Here is a 21461-nt window from a genome sequence, read left to right on the forward strand (position 1 = left end):
GAGGAAGATGCCATTACTGGATGACTGGAGGGGGACACGGCCGTGGTCAGTCAGGTAAGCCTGCTGGGGAGCACCCCCTTTTTCATCGCTCACTCTCTGTTCAGTGATTTAGAAACTGCATCTGTAAGATTTATGTTGCCTTACTATTTTTTTTAAATTTAGTAATGAATGGGAAGGACAAGATCTTCAGTCGAGAATAAAAGTAAACCTTTACAAATCATATGCCCAAATAAACCTTGGTTTGACAATCCACTAGAGAAATAAGCTAATTGACCAAGAATTATTCCCTTTGTACTACTGCCAACTCAGTCTATAAAATAAGCAGGGTTTTTAAAACATCTAGAAGTACTGTTACATTTCCAAATCCCATACCTGATTCTGATTATACAATTCTGCTTTTTAAATGCAAACCAAGGGAAAGGATACTGTTACCAATGAAAAACTGGGCAAAGCGCCTCCACCAGTGCTACATGCCAGTCAAGTAAAGTCAAAGCAGTTTTCAACCTGCAGGATTCCATTTAATTTTTAGTCCATATAATAGCTTGCCTTCCCTATGAGCCATTAATCTCACTGGGACTTCAAAATTCTAATTATGCAACTAAACATTAAGAAATTTTAATCATATGATCATGCCATAATTTAAGGCAACCCTATCAATCTAAAAAGTCATTACCTACCTCATATTTTAGCTTACGTTGAATGGTACCATTGTGAAGTTTCTCATTATTCTGAAAAGAAAATAAAAAGCCCTTTATATTAAATTATAACATGTTCACAGAGGAGGAAACAACTAATTTGATTAGAAATGTTTATGGGAACAAAATTCTGAAGAAACATACTTGTCATTCAACAATGACAACCTTTCTATAGAATTTATATTCCATAGTAAACATGACTCTATCGATCCATCTCCCTGTAAGATAACTCAACTATTTATTCTGAATTTTAAAACTGCAAGAATAATATTAAAAGCAAGATGTCCTTAGGGCAATTTTTTTAAAATTTTTTATTGTTATTCAATTACAGTTGTCTGCATTTTCTCCCCATCCCTCCACCCCAGCAATTTTTAAATTTTCAGGATAGAAAGGCAATGCTTTTATTTTATTATTTTTTTATTTTTATTTTTTAAAGACTTTATTTATTTATTTTTAGAGTGAGAGGAAGGGAGGGAGAAAGAGAGGGAGAGAAACATCAATGTGTGGTTGCCTCTTGAGCAATGCTTTTATTTTGATAAAAATCAACTTGTCACAAATATGTATCTTCTCAAAGGCAAAATTATATTTCTACTTTGAATAACTTATCAAACAAATTAGTTATGGAAATTGGTTGTATTTTTTATATGTTTTTTCAATTACAGTTTACATTTTATATTTAATATGATTTTTGTATTAGTTTCAGGTGAAATTGGTTGTATTTTGGAGAAAACAAAAAAAATGTTACATGTAGAATTTTTATTTTTTAATATTTTTTTCAGTTGGGATTTTATTTTTAAAATCTTTATTGTATTTTTTCCATTGCCCTTTAGTCTCCTTATACTCCCCACCCCCAAGCAATCACCAACCACACTGTTGTCCATGTCCATGAGTCCTCTTTTCTTTGTGCTCAATCCCTCCATCCCCTAACCTCCCCCCACCCCCACAAGCTGTCATACTGCTCTCCATTTATGAGTTTGTTCCCATTTTCCTTGTTAGTTCAGTTTGTTCATTAGATTTCATATATGAGTGAAATCATATGGTATTTGTCTTTCTCTGACTGGCTTATTTCACTTAATATAATGTTCTCCAGGTATATTGATATAATTGCAAAAGGTAAAATTTTCTTTTTTATGGCCAAGTAGTATTAAATCAAACAAAGTAAGTAAAACATTTAAGAAACTTTATATCCACTTAAGAATTTCCCCCAGAACTTAAAAACTTTAAAATAAATAAAGTTACTTTTGAACGAATATTATATGGAAACTGTTAGGCTCCTCCCAAGCGATGCTTAATTTTTCTAGAACATTTGCATCTCAATTTCTCACTGAGACACAGTAACAAAAGATCCTGCATCCAGCACCACCACCACCAATAACTTATTGAAAAATCATCTTTAAAATGATTGTGTTACTTTGGTTTCTTCAGCTCACCTTCATCATAGTTGCAGATGTGTTGCTATTGTTACCAGTCACACGATGCAAAACCTGAAGACGTCTTTGGACTTCTTCTTCAATGTAAGCATTGACCCTGTGAAAGGTGGGGATGGGGGTACGTGAACACTTCTAACCACACAGAGCACTGGAGATACTTTTTTTTACTATGCCCTTCATAACACTAAACTTTCTCATTTTAAATGCCAAACAGAACAACAACTCTTGGACCTTAAACATTTTTTGACTTTCTAAGAAACCTAGCACCATTTTACTAGGCACTAGGTTTCTTAGTTTACTATCTGTGTTTTCTCCAAATGAAAGAGAGCTGGCCAGGTAACAGTACCTTGGGAATGGAAGGGAGACTAAGTGGTCCCCTGCTGGCAGGTAGGGGAGAATCACAGACCCTGGTTTCCCAAGGCTCCCCAGATGCCAGCCATGAGTCACTGACTCAGACCCAACACTTCATTCAATGAGCCCTGGTTTCCTCACACAGAAAACAGTGATAGTTTTTGCTTACATCACAAGGTCATTTAAGAAGATTAAAAGTAAAAAACAAGAAAAGAAGAAGCAAACGTAATCTCCATGAATCTTCACTATCTCAAAACAATGTCTTGCATTGTTCCTGCTCTGTCTCTTCTCTCCAACTGCGTTACCTACACCTGGCTAGGAAAGACCACATTCTGATGGTCTCTACCTTCCAGAATGCTTGTCACAGGGCCAAGGCACTGGAAACCAGAAACAGTTGACTTTTAAGGCAGTTGTCAACTGAATATTTCATACCTAATAGAATGTAGGTGAAATTGTATGAATACAACCACCCAGACAGAGAAACCAAGCAGACTGCAGAATTTTATTTCCATCTACAACATTTCTGAGGGCCAGAATGCTCAGATAGAAGTCTTAGTCAGCTCCAGGCAATCCTTCCCCCAGACACTGATTAGATGAATTAGTTAAAATGAACTGTTTTGCATGGTTTTATGTTACCACACTAAAAAAATCTGGTTTTACCTTTTAAGTACATGCATAGTCCTACAAATACTCTTTGTAGTACTGACCATGGTGAAATGATTTTCAGAAATGCTGGGTAAAGAAATTAATATTTTAGGTAAGATAGCCCAGAAGAACAGAGTTTACAGTAATAAAGTGCAGTATTTACCTTTCAGTATTGAAAATAAAGTCAAGTGCAACTGAACCTGAGTCAAGGCCACAACAAAGTTCTTTTACTTAACTTTTAAATTAGCCCCATACTAGACCTATCTGTAAAGGGCTACACAGGCTCATGCTATTCTGAGTACATGTTCATATCCAAATACATATCTCTATGTCATATCCATGACATAATGGGGTTGAAAAAATAAACAAGTTTCTTATAGACAAAGACCGATTGGGTCAATTTATCAGAGCGCTAAGCCACAGAGCATTTGACAATACCACCCAAGTTGAGAGTCATTTTACTATAGCAACACCAGATATACAGTTACATTATTCATGATCATCTTGAATATACTGGTAGAGTTTTTGTAATAGACTTCATCTATTTGTAATAAATGACTTCTATAAATTAACTGTCAGTATAGGTCCTTCTTCTTGGTACAACTCAATTAACTCTATTTCTTTGTCCCTCTCAACTTGGCCTTGCATCACTCCTTTCTGGCTGAGATGGTTTCCCAGGATCTTTTACTTCTACCTTCTCACACAAACTACTTGACCAGCATTCCTTGGATTTAGCTGGCCAGTACTCAGGTCTTCGGTTCCCTTTAAACGAAACTCAACCCACCACTGGCCAGGCAGCAGTTGATGGAGACAAAGCATATCTCAGGGTCATGAATTACTTGTCACTTTTAACAGACCCCTCCATATGTAAATTGGCCAATAAGAGGTACAGTGACTCTCTGAACCACATCAGAAATGTAGGCGTGGTATCATAATGTCTAGTACCTGGCATCCACCAGAGGAACCAGGTGAGATTTTTCAGCATTAGATGACAAGCTGGAAGAAGCAGCCTTTCCCTCCAAGGTACCAAAATGCCCTTTTTGAACTCCATCGACCTCATAGATCTTCTGCTTTAACTGCTGGATTTCATGTTCCAACCTACAGAGATGGAAATTACATGAAGTCACTCATTCACAGTATTTCCTGAGCATCATCACTGGTTGGGACATTGGTTTAGAAACCATGGGGAATTTAGACAAAAACTGTGCAAAGAGATTTACCTTCTAAAAGATGTTACATACCTAAAAGATAAGGTATAAGGTGACAATGGGCCACAAAAGTGGTTCAGATCAAGTGTTGTAGGCATCCAAAAATTGGAGACTTTTACCATCAAGGGCAAAGATGTTTCTACCGTGCTCCAAGCAAATCCTCCAAGCAAATTCTGAGCCCTCTACCCTGGCTTCAATAAAACAGTTGCTTACTACATATCAAGATCCCACTTAATATTTGTTTGACCAAAGAAATATAAGCTTGAAAGAAGTCTTTTTTAAAACCATCAATCTAGGAAAACCTTCAAGGACAAGGCAGTTCTAAGTTGAACCTTCAGAGGCCAGTAGGAATTTGGAGCTTTGGGGATGATGGTAGAGGGTTCTCCAGGTAGAGTAAGCAATACTAACACAGAAGCTAAGCCACAAAAACCAGAAATCCACTTTGGCTAAGCCAGAGAGTATAGAAAAGGCAAAAAGATGAGAGATGTAGAAAGCAGGCTGGCTGTCTCGAGAAACTCATATAAACCATAAACTGTGGAACCAAACTTTTATTTCTTATGATAAATAATATGTCTAACATGAGGTCATTTGTCTGTAAGGCTGCTTTCCCAATGACCCAGGGTACTTGAATCTGGAGACATCAGGCTACAGGACCAAGTTTGCCAGTGAACTTGGTCCCAAGGAACACAAGACTCATCTAGGGGATGCAGCCCACTTGGTGTGTGAACTAGGGCAAGTTAATGAAATCTGGGTCTCAATATCTTTAGGTATCAAATGAAATAGTAGATTAGTCTCTAAACTCATCCAGATCCAAAAATCAGGGATTCTAGCTTCAGATGTTAACACACTATAATACCACCAGCTCTCTGATGTCTCCAGCAGCAATTTGACTGCTCCACCCCAAACATGAAAGCCACTTTCTAAACTGTTGAAATGAGATTATGGGGTCACCAAGGGTAGTACTCATGGATTCCTTGGGAGGCAATGCCCTGCTTAATTCAGTGCTTCACCTGTGTACTGATTGGCAAGTCCTTATGGAGCATCCACTTGCAGAGCATACAATATTTTCAAAGGACAAGGCAATGTGCATAAAAGAGTGATGCTAGGGGCCAGGTGCTGGGGCCAACAACCCAGGAACAATATTAACAGAATCTCAGAGATCATAAGGAAAATGAGCCGAATAGAAGTAGGTAACTGCCAATGTTTATAATTAAGATGTTGCCCAGTGGAGCTGCTCAAAGACATCTTTCAGGGCTGGTGCCATGTAAATGACTCCACAGAGCAAAGGGGTTCAAGTGAAGCCTTGAAGGCTGAGCAGGATTTGTAGAAGGGGTTGCCGCACACGTGAAGAACCAGTCTGCCAGGGCAGCAACTCTGTGTCAACGGACAAGAGGTTCAGAGTTGGGAGGTAAGTAGACCTAGATTCAAGCTGTTGCTCTGCCACTTTCTGCTTGACACTTGTCCCCAATGGTTATATAACCATTAAGTAGAAAGAAAGACAAAATGGATTAAATTTTGTTCACAAAGCAACCAACAGGCAAAGCCAAGTTCAGTGCACTGCTGTCCAATCTGTTTCCACGTGAATTTAATATTGCACACTTGTGCATTTCATGAGTGGTCAACTCGGGCTGCTTGGCAGGCCCTGGCTTAGCCATGAGAACCTAGGGAGATAATAAAAAACTAAAATAAACCACAAGAGCATCACAGCCAGAGCAAAAAGCTCAGATTTGTTGGCATGAATTAGGTCTTAGAAAAGTCTACTCCATCAAAACACATGACGCTAAAAGCCTCCTTCGCATGGTTGCTGGAGGAATGCTGACATTGGGAAATCACTTCCATGGAAATCACGATACTGTATCCACTATAATAGAGTATTAATACTAACTGGCAAGGAGCAAAGCCAGATGATGAGAGCCAGGGACATCAAACTAAAAGCTTACACTGCGTTTTTACTGCACACTGCAGGATACAAATTGAAAACCTGCCCTCCACTACTTCAAATTTCCTGGGGCTGGAGTTTTGTCCTGCAATTTCATTTATATAACATACCTGCAATCATATTCTTAAACCTCCAACCTATTTCTCTGAAGTAATAGCATTACGGTTTTTGATTGTTACTTGTTGCTGCTTTGCCTGAGGGAATTACTAGAAAGTAATTGTAAGTAGAATCCACAGTATAAGCAGATCATTTGAAAGGAGGTTGTCCAGACCTTTTCAGTCAAGATAATGGGTGGAGGCTCCAGCAACACCTCAGAGTAGGCCTTGCCTGGACATTAGCATGGATCCCAGGCCTCTGCCAATGTTGAGCTGGGCTCCTACAGGCCAGATGACTAGTCTTTTGTTGCAGCCCCTAAAGAGGGGCTATGGGTGGGAGGAATGCTGGGGAGGGGGCGGCATTCCAGGCCCTCCAACCTGGGCTTACAGTTAAGATCTCAACTGAACAAAGGTCTGGAACTAAGATAATGCATAGACCCCTGGTCTCACCCTCCCCTCCCTATGAGGGTGAGGACACTGTGCCTCAAAGAAGAAAGATCCTGCCCAAAGTCAGCTTGGCAGAAAGGGCTGAACCAGCAATTAAGCCCCGTGCAGGACAAGTCAGGTGATGTACGCACACCAGGGGGCTCTCGGGTCTGAGAGTCTTGGCATTATGTCTCGAGGTTACCAGGAAAAGCATTCTCCAATTCATGTATTTATTCGTTTTGAGAACCTACTGTATGGGGAACAGTGATAGGGGATAGGGAAGGAGGAGAATATTCTCCCTTTATCATGAAAATAGTGCTACTTCCTAGTTTTATTTTTCATAACACCAACAGTAATATCAGTAAATAATCATCAAACATACTTGAACATACTACTGGGGGTTCAGAAACATATAGAGATTTCGTTTGGTTGTTTCTTTTTAAATATGGAATCCTGGGGCCTCCCCTCAAATACATACTGTGAATCATCAGGGTGGGAGAATTATGTTTCCTTCCATCTCGGGTGTGGAAATCAGTATCTGTGAAGGCAGTGGGGAGTGCTTTACTATAACTCAGGCTAGTCAGGGAGAAGATGCAAAGCCAATGATGAGGAAGGGGAGATGGAAAGAGAAGAGGGAGCTGAGTAGGGAGGAAGAAGAAAACAAAGAAGGAAGGAAGGAAGGAAGGAGAGAGGGAGGGAAGGAGGGAGGGGAGAACAAGGGGTGGAGAAGAGGGAAGAGGGAGTACAGAGGGAAATGGAAGGAAATGGAAGGGAGGAGATAGGCCAGGACAAAGAAAGGAGGAGGAGGAAGGACTCAAGGCTGTAAGTTTCCAGTCTCTCATATTTATCAAATATTAAAACATACACATTCCATAAGTCAATGAGGTAATGGACAAGGGCTTTGTTTTGATTTGTGTGGTCTTTCCAACTTTAGGCCAATGTTTCTAAAACAAGATTCCTAAGGAGGAAGTAAAGGATGTTTAGGGGTATTTTTCTCAGGCAAATAAGTATTTGCCTGTGTACTAGAGAATATAAAAGCTCAAAGAATTACTTTAAAAAAAGAGTGAGAGACTCGCTATGAGAGGCAGGAAATGCACAGTGTACTTGGCACCAGTGCTACACCGTGCTCTCCTTTCCCTTGCCTCACCTCTCCCGGTCCTTCTCCAGGGCCTCCTGCTCAGCTTCCAGGCTGGCCTGCAGCCCTGACTGCTCACTGCTGCTGCTGTTCAGAGTGGCCAGCTTTTGCCTCTGCTCTTCGATCTCCAGGCCCAGGGTGGAGCGCCTCTGCAGGGCTGAATGCCTCCTCTCCAGCCGGGCTACAGCCCACTCCAGAGCCTCCCTCTGCTGCTTCTCTCGGGATTCTAGAATCTCCTTTTCCTTTTTTCTCACTTTTTCTTCCTGCCGTGCAATGTTGGCAGTGAATTCGAAGGTGGCTTGGAGCTTCTGCAACTGGCTTGCATTGGCTTGGTACTGTGCAAGCTGTTCTTCTTTTTCTTCCATTTCTTTTTCTACTTGGTAAAGAGTGTTGTCTAGGCCAAGAGGGCCTCTGTCAAGGATTTCAAACGCTCTCCGCTTTTCTTCTAACAGAGTTGGCAAATGATTCTGCAGGAGGTACTGGAGCTGGCGTTCTTTATATTGCAGCCTGTACTCTGCTGGCTTTATTTTCTCTAAATCTTGAGTGACCTGGGTGACATATGTGACACTACCATCATTTTTTTCCAACAACCTAAATTCTTCTTCACTCTCAGATTTTAAACGCTCTAGGATTTCCTGTTCTTCTTCAACTTCTTTCTTCAGGAGGTCCTTCTGCTGTACCAGGTCCTTCTCCAGGTTGGCTAGCTTGACCAGCTGCCTTCTCTTGAACTCTAAGAAATGTAACTGAGCCCTTTCTAACTCCTCACCATCATCGTCACCCTCAGCCCGGGCTTCCTTCACCCGCAGAAGGGACTCGCGGATGCCTTCCAGGTCTCTCCTCTCCTCCTCCACCCGCTGCACCTCCCCTCGCCGGAGGAGCCGGATCATCTCCTGCTTCTCTCGGAGCTGCTCTTCAAGATGGGCCACCAGCATGACCTGCTCCTTTTCTTGCTCCTCCAGCCGCTTTTTCTCCAATTCAAGCTTGGCATATTGCTCATCCTTTTCCCTTTGGAGCCGGTCCAGTTCTTGAAATATCTGGATCTTCTCAGCCTTCTCATTGTTGTTGAGTTCCTGGAGCCGCTGCAGTTCTTCTTTGACCCGGAGAAAGCTCTCTTCTTCTTGTTTCCTCTTCTGCAGTTCAATTTCCTGCTGCTCCCTCAGTCTTTCCTCTTCAAATTTTTCCTTCTCTGCAAGCAGATCCTTCAGCCTGCTCTCAATGTGGAAGCTGCGGCGTTTGAGGCTCTCCTCCTGCTTGCGGATCTGGAGCTGGACGATTTCTGTCTCCTTGCGCTGACTCTCTACCTCTTGCTGCATCCGCTCCAGTTCTGCCTTATCTGATTTTTGCTTTTCCTCCATTTCTTCTATGAGTTTCCTGAAGTGCAAAATGTTGATTAATCATTATTTGATCACAGTGTTCAAATGTTTCTCTTTCCCCTGAAATGCTCTGAAAATGAATATACAATATATAAAGCCAAACCCTTCACTACAATAAAAATGAGGGAGAACTGTTTGCCTTTCCATTTCCAGTAGCAGGCTGTTTGATTTTTTTACTCTATAACTGTCCAACATATCATTTCATATCATTTGCCTAATCTCTCAAAGTAGCCTCTGATATCATTTCTTTGTAGAGTCTATAAGCATAATGTGTTATGAATGATATAATTTTAAAAGCCCCATGAGCTCAAAGAGAAAGAACCATGCCCAATTTAAATTTAAATGTGAATAATTTTATTCAGCCCAATGGCTAAAATGCAACAGAAATTCAGTTATGAGATGACATTAAATAAAAATGCTTATGCTGTCTTCAAATCATTGGGGTCAAATATCAAAGTCAAGATAATCGACAATTCATTGTTCCTGCTCAAATAACTACATGCTATTTAGCATTTAATCACTAGTTTAGGAAAAATGATAATCACCAAATGGCCCAAAATATTAGCTTATTAATACATAAAACTGAAAATAACAGTCTTCATTAGAATACTTAAATGCATGATCCCAGGGGTTGCATGTTATGTTTTGTCCAGGAGAACAAATGGTCTCCACTGGGTGCTAACTCAACATTTTGAGGTTGGTATGGCCTTCAAAGCAAGAACACATAGTGTGTAAGAGCACTGATACGTGGCTTCCCTCTCCTGACCCACCGAGGACCTATCTTACATGACGCTGGAAACTAATTCATTTGAAATATCTACAGTCCAGATTCTAGAAAATAAATATTCACTTTGTAGACTTTCTATGGCTTTAGTTTCTACTCCAATATCTTAGTCCATTCCTTGGACTATTAAATAGAACAGAAAAAAGGAAAAGGAAATTTTTTAATCAAATAATTGTATTCAGAACATATAAAAATTCTCCAAGTCAATAAAAAAATCAGACACACACACATGCACACAAAAAAATGAAGTGCAGAATACTAAGAAGTGGATTATAGAGGGTAATACAAATGGCCAACCAGCATAAGAAAAGATGTTTAAAAGGGGGGAGGCATAAGGAAGGGAAATTGTCATTCCTTCAGCTTTTTAAAAACTCAGCTGATATTTTTAAGAAAAATACATTTTTGAGTTAAGTTTAAACAAGCATATATTTGGTATATTAAATTTAATAAGTGTATTAAATCTGCCTACTAACTCAATTCCTCCTTTCTCACCAGTATTTGAAGATGAACTATTTGAAAAATTCAAACAAGAAGTAAAACTAACCAGCTACAGAAAAATGGCCTAGAGTCATTAGATGTGTGCATAACAGACCCAGAGCCAGAGGGAGGTACTGACACAGACACAGATGAAATCAGTCTAAGACACTAACACAACGACCCACAACTACAGCAGTGTTAAAACTCAGTAACCCATGTAGCTTACCTTTTGCTTTCTAATTTTTCAAGTTCTTCACGCTGTTGCCGCTCAAATTCAAGTCTAAATAAAATCAAATGAAAAGGAGTCACTTCTCTACAAAGCTTTCCTCTCTCTTAATCTTTGTATACATTTTATAAAGAGCATCAGTGACTCAAGTATGGTTTTTCATTACTATGAATTAGCAAGTTTAAAATGAATACTCTGCTCTATGACTATGATTAGAAATTAGACATTCTTTTATGGGTGCTTGAATTCAGACTAAATAAAAACATTTTACTGAAAGGAAAACAAACAAAACACCACTGTACTGAAAAAGCATAGTGAAAGGAGACTTCTAAATGAAAAGCATGTCTACTCCATGCAGTTTAGTGACTGATAAGTATATAAAAATGAAGAATCTCTACCTTAGACAGATGGGTCCTTTTATAGGGAAAAGACTGCCAGGGAGGTAGAGAGAGAAAGTACAGACATCAATTAAGAAAAGAATTAACTGAGGAAAATATTAGGAGAAAAGCAATAAGGTATACAAAAGCCAATAGCCAAGCACAAATTGATGTCTTTTTATAAATATTACATTTCCCAATAATCTCTTGAAGTGAACACTCTAAAACTCCAAAGAGTTAGCTGTAATGCACACTTCCCATGATAATTATAGTACTAATAATAGCTGAGTATGAGTAATAATTGCAAACAACAGTCAAATTCATATTTTCTACTTTGCAGATAGTTATGTGGCAGAAAGTTTGTCAAAAACCTCCTTAACTAGTAGTTACATGAGGCTACATAGATCAGAAACAGATTTACCACAATGGTAGCAAAATAAATGGGGCTGAGCCATTGGGAATTCTGAAAAAATAACTCACTAAAATGTTGATAACAAAAGCTGATTTTTTTGTCAAACACTAGATTAATTACTGCAAGATTTCACTATTTCTAATAAACAGCATGAACTGTAATTCACACATTTTCCTGTTGTGGTAGATGGCAGATACATCTAAAAAGTTGAACTATGAAAAAATTCACCATGAATTATTTCCTTGGATAATGTGCAAGTCCAAATTGAACACAGTTACCTTTACAATGAGCTAACAAATATTTCAAATAGATGTGTTACCAATTTAACTTGGTATAATATTGAGAATAAGATAGCTAATGGACTTTGTAAGCAGAAATGAGTGTTGTGCTTAGTGATTCACACGTTAGCTTACTTTATCTTCCTTGCATATCCTAAAGGTAGCAAATAGTATCTCCAGTTCACAGAATAGGAACCAAAGCTTGGATAAATGAATGAACTTGTTCAAGGTCATAAAGGTAAGATATGGTGGAGTCAGGATTTGAACCCACGACAGCCTGCTTCCAAAATATCTTCAATTAATGCATTTTTAAAGCAATGCTCAAATTTGTGATATGCAATAAAAGTATTAAATCCTTCTATTGAAACTTGTCATTTAGGGTTATATTTATTCTTCTATCAAATGAAAGTAATCTGTAGATTATAGGCACTACCATCCATGAGAAGTCAATGATACACACACACAAACACACATGGTTTTTGCCAGTTCCTGAGCCCAGTACATAAGTAATTCACTAAGTAGGCATAGGGCTCCATTAAAGTCAATATATAATCATTCTCTTTTATATAGCAATGAACAAACCTTGGGAATTTTTCCTAGTAGGTTATTTTTTAGACTTTGGTACAGTTTGATCTCTCTACAGATATTTATACAGTCAGAAAGAATCCCTGGATAAAACACGTTCAAACTCAGAGAATTTTCCTAATGGAATTATCTTTATTCTCCAGTTTTATTTTTTGTGAACAATAGCTCAATGTGACTATTAGTAGACACTGCTCTGACAATGTCACAAGTGCATGGTCATAAGGCAAACGCTATTCTGAAAGTTGGGAGAGCCAAGTTCAAATGAAAACCTATCACCTGAGGAGTGTTTACTATGTACAGGCACTGGGCGGGGCAATCGGCAAGCAATGCCCTCGCTCTGTTCCCCCGACCCCAGCAGGTTGACAGATTTCTCATCCTTATTTTATAGAACAGGAAACTGAGGTTCAGAGCATGTAAGTAGCAGAGGGAGAACTTGAATCCGAATTTGATACTAAAGTCTGTACTGCCAACAAATATAATTGTTGCTAACGAGTTGCATGGTCTCAGGAGGTCATAAATCTGAGTTTTAATACCTTCAATTCTCTAAAATGACACTCTGAGCATCCACTTTTTTAAATGAGCACAATGTCTAGCAATGGACTAGGCACAGAGAATTCAGAAGTCTATAAGGAAGATGTGGGCCCTGTACCCAGAGGGCTCCCAGTCTGTGACAGTCAAATAAACACAAGTGTGTCACGGGCCAGGCCTGAGGAGGGACACTGTTATACAGAGAAGGGTACTAACCTTAGAATTGGTAAGTATGTAGAATGAAGGAAAGCTACGTGAGAAAACCTGTATGTGAGCTGCACCGTTCTTCCTTGTGCATGATACAGAAACTCAAGAGAAGCTCAAAATAACCAAATCTTGGCTTGCTATGGGGGAAGTGGCAAGACATGAAGCTCAATAGGATACCAGAAGCTGGAGAGCGAAGGGCCTTGAAGTTACATTTAGAATTTTGAACATGACCCTAAAGATGATGATAGAAAAGTGTCTTGGAATAGGGTTGTTTAAAAATACATAGACCCTGTGTTCTGTAGAGAACAGGTGAGAGGGGGACAATATGAGTAACCAAAAAACAATTTAGGAAATTAGGAGGTTGTTGTGGTCATATAAGTAAGAGAGAATGGAGGCAGAAACTAAGATAATTAAGAAAAAGAAGATATTCTCTGATTTTCAGGAGGGTGGGTTGACAGAACTTGATAATTGGTTGCATTTTGTGGGGGTTGTGATGAGAAAGGAAGCTGACCCGCAGTTCTCTGGCAAGGTTACATACAAGGTGGGAAGGCGGTACACAGAGAAGCTGAGCTAAGAAGTAAGCAAGTGTGACCTCTTACAAATTCTAGTGGTTGTGAGACTGTAATGAATTATTTAACCTTAGATGCTTACTTTTTTATAGAAATTGAAGAAAACAACAAGCCTTACCTCAAAGGATTGTAGCCAGGATCAAATGAGATAACACATGCAAAATATCTGTAGACAATCTGCACATATTAGGCCCATAACAACTGCCTCTCCTTGTTATGATCCACTAAGATAAGGAGGAGCACCATGGATGGAGCCAGTTGGGGAAGGGGGAGAAGTAGCAGTGGTAGCTATAGTAGTGCTAGCACTCACAGTGGTGAAGGTGAGGGCAGTTAATTAACATCCACTGAAGATTCAGTCTATACCTTGTTCTGAATACTTTGTATTTAACTCTCATAATGGCCCTGTGTGATATATTTCCCGTATTACCTATGACAGAACCAATATTGATTCTGGTGCCCATAATTTCTTAATTTTATTTTATTGATTATGCTATTACAGTTTCCCAAATTTTCCCCCTTTGCCCTTCTCCAACCAGAAACTCCCACTCCCTCAGGCAATCACCACACCACTGTTCATGTCCATAGGTCATGCGTATAAGTTCTTTGGCTACTCCATTTCCTGTACTGTACTTTATATCTCCATGGCTATACTCTAACTAGCTAGTTGTACTTCTTAAACCCCTCACCTATTCAACCATTCCCCCACACCTCTTTCCCATCTACAAACATCAAAACACTATCTGTATCCATGATTCTATCTCTGTTCTTGTTTGCTTAGTTTGTTTTTTAGATTTAATTGTTGATAGATATGTATTTTTATTGCGATTTTATTGTTCACAGTTTTGATCTTTTTCTTAAGTCCCTTTAACATTTAATATAATAATGGGTTGGTGATGATAAACTCCTTTAGTTTTTCCTTGTCTGGGAAGCTCTTTATATGCCCTTCGATTCTAAATGATATATCTTCGCAGGGTAGAGCAACCTTAGCTGTAGGTCCCTGCTTTTCATGTCTGAATATTTCTTGCTAATCCCTTCTAGCCTGCAAAGTTTCTTTTGAGAAATCAGCTGACAGCCTTATGGGAACTCCCCTGTAGGTAACTAACTGCTTTTCTCTTACTGCTTTTAAGATTTTTCTTTATCTTTAAACTTTGGTACTTTAATTATGATGTGTCTTGGTCTGGGCCTCTTTCAATCCATCTTGTTTGGGACTCTGTGCTTCCTGGATTTGCACATCTATTTCCTTCACCAAATTAGGGAAGTTTTCTTTCATTATTTTTTCAAATAGATTTCCTATTTCTTGTTCTTTCTCTTTTCTTTCTGGAACCCCTATGATATGAATACTTCAAGTTGTCCCAGTGGCTGATTACACTATCCCCATTTTTTTTTGGATTATTTTTTCTTCTTGTTGTGGTGATTGGTTTTTGTTTCTTTATGTCCCAAATCTTTGATTTGATTCTTTGCTTCATCCACTCTACTGCTGTTTCCCTGTAAATTGTTCTTTATTTCAATTAGCGCAACCTTCATTTCTGACTGGATCTTTTTTTATGCTGTTGAGGTCCTCCCTAAGTTCCTTGAACATCCTTATAAACAGTGTTTTGAACACTGCATCTAATAGATTGCTTATCTCCATTTCATTTAGCTCTTTTCCTGGAGTTTTGATCTGTTCTTTCATTTGGGCCATGTTTCTTTGTCTCCTCATTTTGGCAGCTTCTTTGTGTTTATTTCTATGTACTGGGTAGAGCTGCTATGACTCCCTGTCTTGGTAGCTTGGCCTAGTGTAGTAGATGTCCTGTAGGTTCCAGTGGCACAGCCACCCTAAAATTCAAGCTGGGTACTCAAGGAGTCCCCTTTGTGTGTGCTGAGTACACCCTCCCCTTGTAGTTGAGCCTTGGTTGCTGTTGGCAGATCAATGGGAAGGATTTACCCAGGTCAGTCACCTATAAGGACTGGCTGTGACCACGGATCACCAACCTCCACCCTGTGTGGAGGACCAGCTGTGCAGGGGAAGGGTGGTGGTGCTCCAATGTGGTATGTAGCTGTGAGATGGGTACACAGGCTGTGGCATTTCCTGGGTGGTACAGGCCAAGGTCAGCCCCCACCTATGTTTTACCCAGGGCCACCCTGCATGAGCTATAAAGCAATCTGAGATGGCTGCTACTTTGCTGGTCTTGGAGATTCACAAGAAAAGCCAAGCTGTGAATTTAGTCTGGCTGCAGCTGATCCCATGCCTAGGACCACTTAGCAAGAGGTGTATGGTGGTTGGGGGCTCACTGAGGCCAGCTGTTGTTTCTTTGAGAAGATTTAGGAAGTTGTGAAGCATGAGTCAAGACCAGCCATTCATATGGAAAAGTCGCTCTTAACAGCTTGGATGGGCCAGTAAGCTGAGTGGGACAGAGGCTCAGGGGATCTCCAGGGCAAACCAAACAGTGTTAGCCAGGTTGATAAGAGTCTCAGATATGGCACCCACCTGCTGGCTTGTACAGCCCATAATTTTAATCTCTTCTCTATCCTGTTTAAGAAGGTAACCTCAACTTTATACATGTTGTATCTAATGATTCCAGAAGGCCATCCAAATTGAGTGTCCAAAAGGCAAGGGATACAAAGATCTGGCTGTCAGGCCATTTATCAAGGATAGAGATAAACTTGCAACTCACCAGCATCTAGACAGAAATTGAAAACACAAGAGTAGATGATGCTATCCAGGACATATGTATAGAATGAGAATAAAGGAGCTTAGTGTACAGTATGGAAGTCCACAGATAATGCAGCAACTGGCAGAGAAGGACAGTCCTTCCAACAAGGCAGGAATGAGCAGTTAAAGACAGAGAGAGAAGACCAAGAAAGGATAGGCATAAGGAAGCAGAGGAAAGGGGTGTTTCAAGAAAGAAGGAATTGGTAGCATGAAATGCTTCCGGAATGTCAATTAAGATAGAGCCCAAGGAGAACTCATTGAATTTAATAACATGGAGCTGCTCACCAGTGACTTTGGAGTAACCTTTGTGGGTTGGGGCCAGACTGCAGTGGGCTGAGGAGTAAATGGGAGGAAAGTAGAAACTGAGTATGTAGATAGGGTAGAGAGCTTTCCTAGTAATTTTAGTTACAAAGAGGAGGTAGTAGTTTTAGGAGGACGGATGCTCATTTTAGTAACTGAAAGAAATGTGTGTATTTGTTAATAAATCCTCATATATAAAACCAAAAGAAAGGGAGAATAAAAAAATTGGGGAGAGGCTATAGATACTTCAGGGGACCCTGATGTGTAGGAGAAGAAATGATGGACCAATGGCTAAGAGCAAGTGCTCTGGAATTAGCATAACCCAGATCAAATGCTGACTCCTCTGTGACTGTGGAACAAGTTCTCAACCTCTCTCGGCTTCAGTTTCCTTATCTAAAAATAGACTCAAATGACACTAGTCCCTATAGGGTAGAAGATCCAGTGAGAGGACAAACTGAGAAATCAGCTGTTAATAAATATTAGCTATGAATCCTACAGGGTCCATAGTACTAATAGAGGAAGGTAGCCTAAGAAAGGCAAAAGCACAGTTCAGCCACTGAAACGGGAGGAGAGGAAAGGATGAATGTAAAGCAGACATGAGATTTAATGGTGTTGTTCTCTTAGGACTTCTGTATTCTCTATGCGGTCAGAATCAAGGTCCTCTGCTAAGATTGAGGAGGAACAGTGGTGGGCTTAGAGGCTTAAAGAGCACAGAGATTATTTGTAACAGGTAAAGAGGCCACTGGGCAAGAGAACTGACAAGGAAAACAAGCAAAAAGGGGTGACTGGGGATCATTCAAACTTAGAGACCATCAATTTACAGAGGCACAAATCTCTGTGTTGATGTGTTTTTCTCTTAACAGCATTGAATTGAGATGCCTAGATGCATGGCTATAGTTTCAGGTCAGAAAGACAGTTCAGTGGTTATAGCTGGGACTCTGGCAAGGAGAATCAAAGGAACATCCAGCATTTAGGAAAAGGACGGCTCAAGTGTTGGGAATGAGGACTTGATTAAAAAGGTAAGCAAGTGGGGACAACACAAGACTTACAGGCAAAGGTAAGAAATCAAAGATGTTCCCAGAATGAGTTATCCACAGGGAGTCATAAAGTTAGGATTTAGAAAGATGGTAAAGCTTTGAAGGAAATGCCTGGAAAGCAAGTAGATGACAACTGTGAGGAGAGGCAAAGCATCGGAGAGGCAGATTACCAGACATGAAGAGATTAGGAGTGGTCTACAGGTCAGAGAAAGTGTGGCCTGACAGCAACCAGGGGAAGACCCAGGAGTCTCTGGGCTGATGGGCTCACTGGTTCCTCCCTGGGAGATTTCATTTCAGAACATGGGACTGGGATAGGGAAGGGAAAAGTATTTTGGATCAGTGGTAGCTGCCAACCTCAGATGTATGAGGCCACAGCTCTGATCCCTCCAAAACAGTAGCATCTATTGAAATGTAAAGTTCTGAGTCAAGAAAGTATAACTATGTTGTACCCTTGAAAGTAATATAAAATTGTATGTGAACTGCGATTGAAAAATTGAAAAAAATTATTAAAAAAAGAAATCAGAGATTCCCATTTTAATTCTTAATGAAGAAGTATTTCATTTCTGCTACCTGTTTTCTAAGTAAGAAAAATATCTGATTGCTTTCTACTGAAAGCAATATGCTCCTTGATAAATAACGACTCCCATTTCCTCAAAAATAGAGTAAAAAATAAATAAAACAAAATGAAAACCATAAGGATGCTCAGTCTTAACATAAAATAAAGTCCCAAACAGTCTGAGGAGAGTATTGCAATTAAAAAGTTAGGAACAATATTTTAAATATGAGCTGATAAGCTATTGTTGGTACTTTATAACTTCTGTAAAATATATATTTTCTAATCATACTTTAAAATGCCCGTCTTTCTATTATCAATGGTAATTATTTCAAATAACAAATCTCAATAGATTGTATAATATTAATGTGTTAATATCAAGGAAAAAATATCAACTGTATTTGTATTTTGATGTGGCTTCATTTTCCATAAGTGTCATTCACTATCTTACTTTACTGGAATTAACTTGGCCCCAAATGCTAATTTCCTAAATGTGACAGTTAAAAGGAAAACTACAAAAAGTTATAGTTTTCGCAGCTGTTTTTAGCATTTTAAAATGACATTTGGAACTACATATATTGTGTTGGTCCAACACAAAAAGCATAGCACACAAATGAGTTTTACAAGAAATGGCTGTTTTTGCATTAAAAGATATCTAGCATTTTTAGGTATAACTGCACATCATGCAATTTATATTCCTGTTATCATTGGAAGTGAAAATTAAAGGGGTGGAAATTTCTCAGTTTGCCCCATTGCACTGAAATTAAGACTATGATTAACAACAACAAAAATTAAATGCACTAAAAGCATAAATATCTGAGTCCTTGTGTTGTCCCAATGGTGACTAGTGTTATAACTCTGATGTCACTCCACTTTCTAAACGAAGAACAGTGTCTCCTCAAGTCCAGCCAACACCAGAGCCAGCAGCTTTAAGGAGGGTGGGCAAGAAGGTAATAGAAGCTGAGCTCCAGACCACAATATGACTGGAAAGGAGTTCTCACCTGGCAATGCAGGTGAGCTGAAGGTCAGGCAGTCCCTTACATGGAAAATTAAAGTGCATATGTGAACAGGCAAGGACAAAATTTCAGTCCGTGGGTAGGCCTGAATTTTTCCTATGTGACTCAGGTTGTAATCAAATACAGAAATGACTTCATGGGTGTGCAATCCATGAAGATGCACAGGATGCTGCATTTACTTGATGCTCTACTGTTGTCATCTTGAATTCTTAATATATGAACAAGAGGCCCCATATTTCATTATGTATTGAGCCCTGCTAATTATGTAGCTGGTCTGATTGAGTATATGTCGTCTTTTAAAGAACTCCCAGCCTCTTTTGGGGAGTGCTGGGTGACACTCCAGTCCAGATTCTGGTACAGGATAGATGGAAAGGAGCTAAGAAAGACCAGAAGTCAGTGTAAGATGGTTCATCTCTCCCTCATCCTTCATGAGGGATTAGGTTTGGACCACGATAGATTCTGTAATAGTTTAGACCAGAATGACTGACCTTCTTACCACCCTACCACCCTCAGAAACTTATGATCAGTCTCAAGTTCCCTTATGAATGAGTAAATCCCAAGGAACCTTAAAGACTAAAGAGAAAGTATGAATTTGGAGGCTGGAGTTTGCTCAGGTCCTCCCTGACCTTGAGAACCTTGACATTTTAATTGTTCTTTAAAGGCTGAGCAGAAAGCAGTTACTATCCCAAGGGAGGACCAGGAAAGCATGAAAGGAAGAAGTATCTGTTCATCTGGATGCCAACTCTTCACGGAAGGGCCTTGCAGTTGTTCCTATGTCCATCAGCTCCCATGTAAACTTTCATTAGAAAGCTAAGAATAGCTAGCTACTTTGTAGAGTCAGCTAGAAGTGCTACTCCACTCGCTGCCTGTCTCTCTCTTCCCCTCCCCCCAAATCATGGTGTAACACATCAGGTTATCTTATAGTAGAGTGAATTGCAAGCAAGTGTAATTCGAGGTGTGTGTATCAAGATGGGGGTCTCACAATGCAATTTAATCTAGCAGGTTGTGAAATTAAACCCCATTTAGGTAAAAGTCAGGGTTTATAACTTAAATATCCCTAGTACTCTGGGAGGGGTTTCCTAATAAACTTTCAAATCCCCGGTCTAAAGAGTACTCACTAAAGACTTTCCAGGAGCCAGTCTTAAGCCTTTTGTATTGTAAATGAAAGTGCTCAAAGAAACAAAGATCATTTTCTTAAAAATAGTAAAATTTGATACCAAAGCATTTTAATAGAGTTTCTCTTCAGCCTACTTCTCCTAACAGTGGTATAACTTGCTCTAATAAAGAGCCAGGAGTACATATTAAATCCAGGAAATGGAGACATACCTGATCAAGCCATAGGGTCACAGGCAGAATTACATGCAGACTCAAGAGATCATGCATTGAACTCAGCACACACCCCTACATCCTGCTCCCCACTCCCTTAACTTTACAGGACAGGAGATGGAGGCCAGAAGACTTTTAGAGAGAAGTCCAAGATGATTTCTTTAGAGGAGTCAGTAGTAAAGCCCACCTCCTCCTACCCCTCCTCCATCCTTACTTCAACTCTGAATTTCATCTTACCTCCTCAACCAAACCACGGTAACTTTTACCCCAGAAACAAGTTTCCAAAAGTTAAAGATTAATTCATCATCCCAAGTTGTACCTCTCCCTGTTGGACCAAACAGAACAGTGCAGCACAGGCAATCTTCCTGCCACCTCCTTCAGCGATGCATGCCACATACCCAACAAACCTTCAACAGCGCCTACTACGTATCCGACTCTGAGGGCAATACAGATGGACAAGGTGCATTTCAGTCTTAACAGTGAAGTAAGTGAAATCAAATACACATGTGTATCAATCACACAGAATGTGATGAGCCCACCATGAAACTTCCATTTTCAACTGGCAGTGAGGTGGAGGGAGGGTGTTTATAGCAGCAGAAAGAGAGGAGGCCTTCCAGAAGAGCTACTGTCTGAGCTGGGCATGGACAGATGGACCGAATAACAATGGAGAGAGTGGGGTAAATTGGGGGAAAATCTAGTGGAAAAAATAGGAGAAGGAAGACAAAAGATACAAGCAAAGGAAGCAGCAGAGAACCTTGTTTGGCCATTGTTTTGAATAAATAAAGGAAAATAGTAAG

The 21461-nt window shown here is 39.8% G+C and overlaps 1 protein-coding gene across 5 annotated transcripts in view; it reads right to left on the reverse strand.

Annotated features, from left to right (window-relative positions):
• The window catches only part of KIF16B (kinesin family member 16B), a 301049-nt gene that overhangs the window by 86627 nt on the left and 192961 nt on the right, over positions 1–21461 (reverse strand). For 3 of the 5 annotated variants that reach the window (XM_053926360.2, XM_053926359.1, XM_045194719.3), the window contains 6 exons: positions 11183–11215; positions 10785–10838; positions 7937–9295; positions 4067–4219; positions 2126–2222; positions 678–728 (listed from right to left, as the gene is read on the reverse strand). In XM_053926360.2, the coding sequence (XP_053782335.1) occupies positions 678–728; positions 2126–2222; positions 4067–4219; positions 7937–9295; positions 10785–10838; positions 11183–11215 (1747 nt within the window). The remainder of the gene's footprint in view (positions 1–677; positions 729–2125; positions 2223–4066; positions 4220–7936; positions 9296–10784; positions 10839–11182; positions 11216–21461) is intronic. The other 2 variants (XM_024559335.3, XM_045194720.2) reach the window with 1 other exon arrangement.

Source organism: Desmodus rotundus, chromosome 6, assembly GCF_022682495.2.
Source record: "Desmodus rotundus isolate HL8 chromosome 6, HLdesRot8A.1, whole genome shotgun sequence".
NCBI classification, from domain to species: Eukaryota; Metazoa; Chordata; class Mammalia; order Chiroptera; family Phyllostomidae; genus Desmodus; species Desmodus rotundus.